Source organism: Acomys minous, assembly GCF_964271855.1.
Source record: "Acomys minous genome assembly, chromosome: 3".
NCBI lineage: Eukaryota > Metazoa > Chordata > Mammalia > Rodentia > Muridae > Acomys > Acomys minous.
Window position 1 is genome coordinate 16204966 of NC_140485.1, and position 10949 is coordinate 16215914.

At 46.0% G+C, this 10949-nt stretch overlaps 1 protein-coding gene across 3 annotated transcripts in view; it reads left to right on the plus strand.

Moving 5' to 3' along the window:
• FERMT1 (FERM domain containing kindlin 1) overlaps positions 1–10140 on the plus strand; it is a 35392-nt gene extending 25252 nt beyond the window's left edge. For all 3 annotated transcript variants that reach the window (XM_084777256.1, XM_084777257.1, XM_084777258.1), the window contains 5 exons: positions 230–336; positions 1419–1640; positions 2375–2499; positions 4516–4657; positions 7469–10140. In XM_084777256.1, the coding sequence (XP_084633382.1) occupies positions 230–336; positions 1419–1640; positions 2375–2499; positions 4516–4657; positions 7469–7642 (770 nt within the window). In that variant the 3' untranslated portion in view covers positions 7643–10140. The remainder of the gene's footprint in view (positions 1–229; positions 337–1418; positions 1641–2374; positions 2500–4515; positions 4658–7468) is intronic.
• Positions 10141–10949: the final 809 nt, after the last annotated feature.

Sequence of the window (10949 nt, forward strand, 5' to 3'; positions counted from 1 at the left end):
ACCAATATCATCCTAAAAATGAACAAAATGCAATTGATTTTTAAAGAACATAGTAAAATCGTTTTCCTTATCCATGTTGTTTATAAGCCTATTTAGTTTTCTTTGAATTATTGCTATCGGTTGCTCCTCCAGCTGTGACTTATGGTCAGTCTTTGCTGTGGATATGCATTGATACTTATTACAATGAATTTCTCAGCATTCTCTTCTGTGCCTGCTTTTTTTTTTTCAGGGTGTGAAATTGTTCCTGATGTAAATGTATCGGGGAGAAAATTTGGAATCAAGTTACTAATCCCTGTTGCTGACGGCATGAATGAACTGTACTTGAGATGTGACCATGTAAGTAAAGCCAATGGATGCCATCTTTATTAAGACTAAGAGCAGGGGCTGATGAGGTGGCTGAGTGGGTGAAGGTACCTGATGCCAAACTGCATGGTCTGAAGTTGATCCCCACAATGCACACAGTGGAAGGAAAACCCTGGATCCCCCGGCTTGTCTTTTAACCTCCTCCACTCATGCACTGGGATACACATGCACCTACCCACCCCCTCACACAATAAACAAACAAAGTTAACGCTAAGCAAAATACACAGACACTTGTTGATTTTTTATATATCATGTGTTCAATCCCATAAACACATCATAACTTAAAATTACTGTTCAGACAAAAATCAAATTTAAAACATCTATAAGTATCCCAGTTTATCATACCTTAGGCAGGCTGAGAACACATACACCAGCCTACACATAGGCTAAGTCGCCTATTACTAAATCTATAGTAAAGTACTAAATACTATATGTAATGTATTGAATTCTGTACTGAAAGGGAAAAATAATGATCGTTAAAGCATGTTTTCACATTACTGCAAAATTGAAGGCTCCTCTATAGAACTGTATAAACAGCAGTCATGTAGAGATAGTATCCCAAGCTGCTGCTCTGTAACAGGCATGGTCAGTGGTACTGCACTGACATTCCAAAAACATCTGAAATTTCACTGGGGTTGTCTGATGTTCCAGGCCGGTATTAACTGGCTTGATATAATTACATCATATGAAAGCCAGGTTTTGTTTGTTTGTCTGTTTGTTTTGTGTGCATGTGTGTTCTCTGTGCACACGAGTACTCTTGGGACTCCTTTATCCCTTTGCATCACCTTTGCACACGTAAAGTTCCCTGTGCACAATGCTTCAAAGCTGACAGGACACATGTTCACAAACTTTTGCTGGCTGATATGTTCAGTGGTTAACAGCCACTTAGAATATGTGCCACATCACATCTTTTCTTGATTGGAAGACGATAGCTTTCCCACTATTGCTTCTTAACCTTTTGGTTGTGATCAACTGTAGAGCCAAGCTCCATTGAGTCTGTGGCAAGGTGGCCCCACAGGTGAACTTGCTTCTAAGCTCTCTGGTTTTTGTGACAGGAAGATCAATATGCCCGGTGGATGGCTGCCTGTATCTTGGCATCGAAGGGTAAAACCATGGCAGACAGCTCCTACCAGCCAGAGGTCGTGAGCATCCTTTCATTCCTGAAGATGAAAAACCGGAACTCTTCACCTTTGGTGGCTTCCAGCCTCGAGAGCATGGATATGAATCCGGAATGTTTAGTATCGCCTCGCTGTGCAAAAAAGCACAAGTCTAAACAGGTTCTCATCTTGGTTGTTTGTATACAGTACTTAAACTCTAAAAGGAGGGACTTATTCAATTAAGGCCGTCCTTATGAAAAAGTAGGTTAATGGAGAAATTTGACTATGCGCTGGGCAGTAGACAATGTGGTAGACCTGCTGTTGAATTTGTTAGAAATTATTTTATTGCTGATTAAATATAGTAATAGTCCCAGGTTGAACCTAATTAAGGACGAAACTATTTGGTCCCTACAAATTAAGAATCAAACCCTTGATTCCATTGAGTGACTTAAAGGTTGCACCGGTGAACCTATTCCAGTGGAATTAATGCTGCATGAACCTTAGAAGTGTGTGTGTGGCTGGGCGTGGTGGCACACGCCTTTATTCCCAGCACTCGGGAGGCAGAGGCAGGCCTGGTCTACAAAGTGAGTCCAGGACATGCCAAGGCTAACACAGAAACCCTGTCTCAAAAAACAAAAACAAAAACAAAAACAAAACAAAAAGAAGAAGAAGAAGTGTGTGTATGTGTGTGTGTTGGCTGATCTTCGCCCTCCTTCTAGTTGGTGATTTTCACAACTCTGCAGAAAGGACAAAGTGAATTAATTAATAATTAATTAAGATAATAATAATTAATGGCAGAGTTCAGGGGAGACCTGTGTTTATTGTTCTCGCTGGGGATCTGGAGCAAGGAGAATGGGGCCACAAAGCAATCTGTAGGTGGAAAGCGGGCTCTGACATCTCCTGTTTCTGCTCAGCTGGCAGCCCGGATCCTGGAAGCTCACCATAACGTGGCCCAGATGCCTCTGGTCGAAGCCAAACTGCAGTTCATCCAGGCCTGGCAGTCCTTACCTGAGTTCGGCCTCACCTACTACCTTGTCAGGTGATTTACAGGGTCTGCTTTGCTTTCCCTTCCCTTCAGCTGCAGAGGGCTTTCTCAGCGCCTACTTCCTTCTCAGTCTGGAATGTCACGTTCTCCTTATTTTAGAAAGTTGTCATTTCACAAATGGCCCGAGTGCTGCTTTGACGGCCCTTAAGAATCTTCCATGCCTTCTGCTCAGTGAGTCAGCACTCCGTGGAACTCAGCCACATGTAGGAAAGGAACTGTTCGGGTTTTACAAAGAAACTATGTTCCTTTAGGCCAACCTGTGCCTAAAGGAGACTGTCAGCTCCTGAGTTAGTGCCACCTGTGACTTCGCTTCATGTGAAATTTCTCTCCCTGTCATATATTTCACAGGGTGGCCCTTGTGTGGCTTTGTCCAGTTCTGGGTTTCTAGATGGATGTCCTAGAAAACACACATATTATGGTGCCCAGCCATTCCAGATACAGACCTGCCCCTGTGGATCATGGCCGATTGCCGGGTCTCAATACTCTGTGTGGCATATCTGCTATTACCTTCTGGTATTTTACAGATGAGACCATATCTTTCTATGGGAAAAAAGAGTTCCAGGACTTGTCAAAGTTGGTCATCTGTACCAACACAGCAGCCCTCCCTAGTTACCCCCCTTCTGCCCTGGCCACTTCTTTTACTCTCCTTTCATGATTCATTCTTGTTTCCCCAATTTCTTAGAATACTGGAGTACACACGCCCATGGGATTTAAACCACTCCCCAAACTATACTCACCTTCTTGGGGCTCAGCCATTTCTTTGCCTTCCTTTATCTGAGGAGCTGATTGCTCTGAGGTGTGTATCTCAAGCCAGGAACCCTCTCTTAAACTGCAGATTCACCCAACCAAACATCTAATGTCCAGTGTCTAATGAGTTAGCATCTCATCTTGCCATGCCCAAAACTTCTATTCTTTCCCCCCACTAAAGCTGCCCCTCCTTGAATTATTCTACATCTCACTAAATGGAAATTCTTCCTGCAAATGCGCCCCAGGTCATTCTTGACTCTGTGGCCTCTATTGCACTGACATTGTGTATACTCACAAATCCTGCCAGCTCTGCCTTCAAAGCACACACAAAATCTCACTGTCACTATGACCTCCCCTTGTCTCTCTGCCTCTAGCTTTTTGTTCTAAGATAGCAGCTACAGTTATTCTTCCAAGATAGCAGCTAAGACAGCTAAACATCTGCTAAAAACCACCTAGAGTCTTTGCCTCTCAAAGTCAGCATGTGTTTTTACAGCTGAGCTCTGTGTGTCCATCCCTCTGCCCTCCTTCCTCTGTGCCTGCCACCCAGACCTCCTGGCGGTCTTTAACTATACATGTCTTTACCTCATACATGTAAGTGACTGTATCTTTCTCCTGGAGTACTTTTCCTCCAGATGTCCGTGTAGCTCACTCGCCCCAGGCATTGACTCTTCCGCTTCTGTCACCTCCTTCTCTGACCTCTATCTAACATGGTAATAACCTCATATTAGAACTCCCTATCCAGTTTTGCTTTTTTTTTTTTCTATTGTCTTATCTGGCACATGGACTTCACTTATTCATGTTCTTCACTCCCTGCTGGTCAGGAATATTCTACCCCATAAGCCTAGAACACAGAGGCGCTAATTTTGTATGAAGTGATTTGACTTCCTCTGATTTCACTTTCCTCTGATATCATCTTCTTTTAAAGAGTGTCTCGGGAAAGCCTAATTCCCTCCCACTCTCCATATCTTCTTTATCACCATAAAATAGCCCTCCTTTAGGAAGCAGGTTGCTCGTTGCCTTTTCTTCTGAGGTAATTTAGAACTGTTATTAGGTGACCTTTAAGACACTGTATGTGGGGTCAGTGAGCTGGCTCAGCAGGTAAAAGCCACACAAGCCTGGTGACCTGAGGTCCCTGGAACCTACATAAAAGTGAACTTGTCCTCCGACCTTCACAGGTGTGTTTTGCACCGACACATATACATTGTGCATACAACTAATAATAATAATAACAGTTGTTCTCTTAATTTATGCTATTATTTTCAGATTTAAAGGAATCAAGAAAGATGACATCCTGGGCGTTTCCTATAACAGGTTGATTAGAATCGATGCAGTCACTGGGATTCCAATTACAACATGGAGATTCGCCAATATGAGGCAGTGGAAAGTCAACTGGGAAATCCGCCAGGTAAGGCGGAAGTTGCCCATACTCCAAGCTCATCCATAAATGCACATTCTCAGAGATTCCGCTTTACTCTGTTTTTTCTTTTTAATGTGCCTTTATACTTAGAACTCTAGAGCCACAGACATACAATAATTGCCTACTAACATGCTACCATATATTTCTGAACAGTTTCCTAACATGTCCAGGCCCAGAGTTCTTCAGTTAACACTGCCAATTGGTTTAGCATCTGGGAAGACTCCACATAGATTACCAACCTTCTGTGTAGTTTGTTCCAATTTCATAAATGCACCACAGGATTATATATGATTGAGCACAATCATTGCTTAGCAGAAACTACATTAGATGAAGCCCCGTAGAAAACAAATCCATAAAAGCCTCATCTAACTGCCAGGAGCTAGAACTGACTGTGGACCCACAGGCTCAGTTGCCTGCCCAGAGAACAGTCCAGGCCCAAGAGGGGAATAGTGCTGAAGGAGCGATAGACATGCCCAGAGATGACCAAGGGAAACTTGTCCTATGACATGAGCTCGTGAGCCCACAGCTGTGTAACAGTTGCCATCATCTCAACTCCTAGGAACTATATTTAGGCCAATGCCAAGTGTACATCATAGAAAAGTCTAGATATAACCTACTGATGGTGCAGAACAGTTGGATGCTGCTGGTATAAAAATCCGCCTTGCATATGGCAAGATGGCTCAGCGGTAAAGAGTGCGTGCTGCATAAGCTCGAGGGGCCTGGATATGAATCCTTAACATCCATGTAAAACATTAGGCACAACTATAAATACATGTAACCTCGGCACTGAAGAATGGAGCCAGGCACATCCCAGGAGCTTGCTGACTATCCAAGCTAGCTCAAACATGGCGCTCTTGTTCGGTGACAGACCCTGTCTTGAAGGAATACATAGAGAATGACAGAGGAAAACACTTGACCTTGTTCTCCGGCCTCCACATGGCAGCACACAGGTGCACGCACATACCCACACACTCCCTGACACACCCACACACTCCCTGACACACCCACACACTCCCTGACACACACACACACACTCCCTAACACACACACAAATAAATACAAAAGGAGCTATCTTCCATTTTTCCTTTTCCATTCTCGTCTTTCCAACAACATGAAGGAGCCGTAAGAGACCCACACCGTTTTTCAGAATGCTGGATGGATTCCTCTCAGAACTATTAACCGTCTAGACACACGTGCATAGGGTGAAGGTCAGAACGTAGATCTAACACCTTAAAGCATTTTAATACTGCTTTCCAGGAGTAGGAACTGACGTCAGTCGTCTTTACAGTTCTGCATGGAACTACAGGGTAGAGGTGAGGGGAGGACAGGTCACTCTCTAAGTCTTGTAGTGTTTAGAACTTATGACTTTAGTGTAGGAAGGGATAAAGGGCAGTGGCCATTGGCAAACTAAGGCAGGTTGTTTTATTCTCCATTAAATAATCTGTATCCCGCAATGGTGGCTCAGGCCTGTAATCCTAGCACTCGGGGTGGAGACAGGAGGATCACTGCAGGCTCAGGGCTTCCAGCCTAGGCTACACACAGTGAGACTTCATCCTAAAGAATCCCCAAAGCAGCCGGGTGTAGTGGTGCATGCCTGTAATCCCTGCACTCAGGGAGGCAGAGGCAGGTGGATCTCCATGAGTTCAAAACCAGCCTGATGAGTTCAGGAAAGCCAAGGCCACATAGAGAAACCCTGTCTCCAAACACCAAATAAAAAACAAAAGAGAAGCTTCCTGCCCCTCCACACAGGGAGTGATTGGGACATTCTTTTTTTTATTTTAAAAATTATTATATATTATTTTTTAAAATCCCATCCCTTGTATCCTCCCATTCCTCCCTCCCTCCCACTTTCACCCTGTTCCCCTCCCCTCTGTCTGTGACAGAGGGGGACCTCCTCCTCTACTATATGTTCATAGGCTATCAAGTCTCATCTTGGTAGCCTGCTTATCCTTTCTCTGAGTACCACCAGGCCTCCCCACCACGGGGAAGTGGTCAAGTATTGGGCACCAGAGTTCATGTCCAAGTCAGTCCCTGCTCTCCACTCAGCTGTGGAGAATGTCCTGACCATTGGCTAGATCTGAGAAGGGGTTTGATGTTTACTGCAAGTATTGTCCTTGCTTGGTGCAGTAGTTTGAGCAGAACCCCTGGGCCCAGATCCACCCGTCATGATGTTCTTCTCATAGGTTTCTAGGACCCTCTGGATCCTTCTATTTACCCATTCTCCCAGACTTCTCACACCTAGAGTCCCAATAGGATGTTCTCACATCTATCCCTATCTCCTGGTAAGTGAAGACTTTGAATGGGACAAGCCTCTTGGGCTAATGTCCAATTGTAAGTGAGTATATACCATGTGAGTCTTTCTGCTTCTGGGTTAACTCACTCAGTATGATCATTTCTAGTTCCATCCATTTGTCCACAAATTTCGGGATTTCCATAGTGTAGTATTTCATAGTGTAAATGTACCACAGTTTCTTTATCTATTCTTTGACTGAAGGACATTTAGGTTGTTTCCAGGTTCTGGCTACTATAAATAAGGCTGCTATGAACATGGTTGAGCGAATGTCCTTGTTGTGTGGTGGAGCATCTTCTTACAACCACTTTGGCGCTTTCTCAGAAAACTGGGAATAGGGCTTCCTCAAGACCCAGCTACTCCACTCCTTGTATTGGGACATTCTTACCTCTAAAAGAACGAAGGACCTAAGGAAACTTCCCAGTGATTTACCAGGCACGCATCAGAGCTGATACCACAAGAGGGCGCAAAGAGCAAAGTTTAAGTTTACCCATGGCTTACTTTTCCAGGTGGCAATCGAGTTTGACCAGAATGTCTCCATCGCGTTCACCTGCCTAAGTGCAGATTGCAAGATTGTGCACGAGTACATCGGGGGCTACATTTTCTTGTCCACCCGATCCAAGGACCAGAATGAAACGCTCGATGAGGACCTCTTTCACAAACTGACCGGCGGTCAGGACTGAAGTGAAGCCGGCCTACCTGGCCCACGTGGACTTCGGAGTCCCTCCTGGATGGACAGGATCTGTGGCTTTCCCAATGTGTAGATTCCAGACTAGCGTGACATACGCTTCCCACCACCAGATGCCCAGATGCTTGCCTCGTCTGAACACACTGCCAGCCCATCCCCTTTCCTCGCTTTGCCTCGCACTGCCAGCAGTAGACTGGGCTCTGGCTGCTGCTTTTCCTATAAAGTGGGTGGGGGAGAGAGAGAGAGGGTAGGTACCCTGTGGCTGCTCTGGGGCCCAGCATGGCTCTCCAGATGTGTGGCTTTGCAGGCACATGCAAGAACCAAGCAGCTGCTGACCTTCTGCGTGTATGCCTCATGGTAAGTCAGCAGTGAGAATGGAAGGGCTAAAAGCAACAGCCAGCAAGTATGGATCCCAGTCCACAAAGTCCTTAACAAAACTAGTCATAGCTCTCATCTTGCCAAAAGGGCAGAGGGAGTCTCCACACCCTTTTTCTTTGGAGGTCAAAGAAATGAGTGGGGAGAATCAGGGTTGTGGTGGTCTTTGGCATCATCAGTTTACAGTGGCTGTCACATCGGTTCGCGTGACCACTGGCCATCTGGTCTAATCATTAGCCCTCATATCATCGCTGACCCTAGAAGCTCCATTCCCAGGGAATCCCACAGGCACGTTGAAGTCTCTCTTAAAGACATAGGTGCTGAAGGGATATAGGAGAGCCCGGTCTTAGCCAAGACCCCACAACTCAATCGCTTCTGTACTGGGCCGGGTCTCAAGAAAGCTGGCCCAGCTCTCTGTGAATAAAAAGTACCTTCCACGGAGCTAGCAAGATGGCTCAGTAGTTAGAGGGCTTGCTGCTCTTCCAGAGGACCTCTGTTGAGTTCCCAGTACTTAGGGATCGTATGCCTTCTTCTGGCCTCCAGGAGCACCTGCACTCACCCACACAAACACACACACAGTTAAAAACGACTCACAAACAAACAAACAAAAAACACCCCACTGCTGGCAGGATTCCCAAGTCCAGTCAGGCCTCCATTCCAGGCAAGGAAGAAAAGGGAGAGTAGATCTGTTTCTATAATCCCCCATGCTGAAGTCCTGGGGACTTCTGACTGGCTGCTTCCCAAGCCCTGGCTGGTCTGAGTGGTAAAGAAGTCTTCTTCTCAATACTCCACAGAATTCTGGGTGCTTAGTCTGCTTCTATGAATCTGGCCATTTCCCCAAACATCCTCAGCTCTGTAAGTCACGAGACAGTAACAGACTCTCGGAGGAGGCTACTGTTTGCAGTCTCAGCCCTGCCCAGTTGTGGGTATAAGCCCTTGACAGCTGCCTGCATGTCATATTCTGGATTTTCAGTAGGAAGAAATGAGTGGGTTTTGAGTAGGTGGAACACAGCATCGGAGCTAAAGGGAGATGCTTTATTTTGTCCACACACAGCCTTCTCTCTCCGCACAAACGGCTCGAGCTGCACAGGCAGAGCAAGAGCTTTACCTGAACTCTGCCACCCTCCTAGGCTGCACGTTTCAGCAATTTATTTGGATGGAATCCAGAGAACTTGCAGCCTCCGCTGTTGCTTTGTTTCCCAACAAAGCCGCTGGGAAAATGAGAGTTCTGCAATGCCAGGAGTCAGGAGACAGTCCTGGCTGGAGACCACAGACCTGAGCCAGAAGAACCTTCTGGAGGTTTCTTTTAGCCTTAGAGGTGTGTTCTCATGGGCCTTCCAGGTACCCACTGAGTTTCTGGGGCTCAGCTCAGCTCAGAAGTGCTTTAGGCATTTGGAAGATCTTGGCTCCCATCACAAAGAACTTAACTTGGAATGGTTTATGCAGACACCAGCGTAGAGTGCATGCAGTAAACAAGGGAAACATCCCAGGCTGTCCGTGGCTCTACTGTTGGCTCCTAGACAGGGCCCACAGTAACCCCCTGGTACACTACACTAGGCTGGAGTGTAGTATACACACTTTTAATGCCAGAACTCAGGAGGCAGACAGACCTCTGTGAGCTTGAGACCAGCCAGGACTCCATAATAAGACCTTTTCCCAAACAAAAATCATTTGCAGTCTAGAGCTTAGATAGCTCTTTCAGACCCTGGTCACAATGACCTCTTTGATTACGTGTCACCTTGATTACACATCCCCAGGGGCTTCCCTAGTTTACCAGAGCCCAGGCATTCAGGTCAGTTCCTCCTTAGCTTTTCACAGTTGGTTGATGTTTCCATGAAATCCTCAGAGGGACTGGCTGCATCCTATCCAAACGTTATGCAATTTTCAGTAGCCTTTCTCCTGTGATTACACAGCAAAATATCAAAGGAATCATTTGGTGTGAGAAGATACAAAAGATCAGGGGACTTGTCGTTGGTGAAATTTTAAACTGTTTGCCCACCACCACAATTTACTGTATTATGTGCCATAGATGCTGAAATCTGCATTGTATTATTTATATGACTTTTGAAATTGAGTTTTATATGGGCTTGAATACAGTCCAGTTGTGTCCTATCCTGCTGCTGTCTGTTTAAAGGTGAACATTCTTTCTGCTATGAAAGAAGAGTCAGTCAGGCGGTCATGTGGCTCTGCACACCAAGATCCCAGCTCCTCCTCCACGACATTAGAGTGCACTTGACCTTGAGTCCTCAGAGGTCAGCTAAGAACCTTTCGTAATCTTCGCTTTCAACTCCTCTCTCACTGATGGACATCAGATGTCCTTCCCTATCCTTACTGTGGCCTGTCTTGTCTTTTCTAGAGCTTGAGAAACTACCGGAAAACAAAGAAATATATATCCAGAGAAAGGGAGGGCCAAGGCTTCAACTTTTGATAGCTGGATGCTGAGGGCACCTCTTTATTTAGTGAGCCCTATCAGGGCTAAACCTATGGTAGTAGGACTCCTTCCATGTAATTCTCACACCAGCCCATAGGGGGCAAGAAGCGCTCTTCTACTCTTTCTACTGAAGAGCAGAAAGTTCAGAAGGGAAATTACCCTGAGGTTGTATCACTGAGAAGCAGTGGAACCAGATCCAAAGCCTATTTTGTCAACATCCCACTCAATGAAGCTCAGTGTCCCCCAACCCCCAGGCCCAGTGTGACTCCATGTCCCCCACTTCCCAGGTCCTGTGTGACTTTGTGTTCCCTATTTCTGGGTCCAGTGTGACTCCATGTCCCCCCACTCCCAGGTCCAGTATAACTCAGTGGCCACCACTCCCAGATCCTGTGTGGCTCAGGGGCCACCACCTCCAGTCCTGTGTGGCTCAGTGGCAACCACTCCCAGGTCCTGTGTGGCTCAGTGACCACCCTCCCCCAGTCCTGTGTGGTTCAGT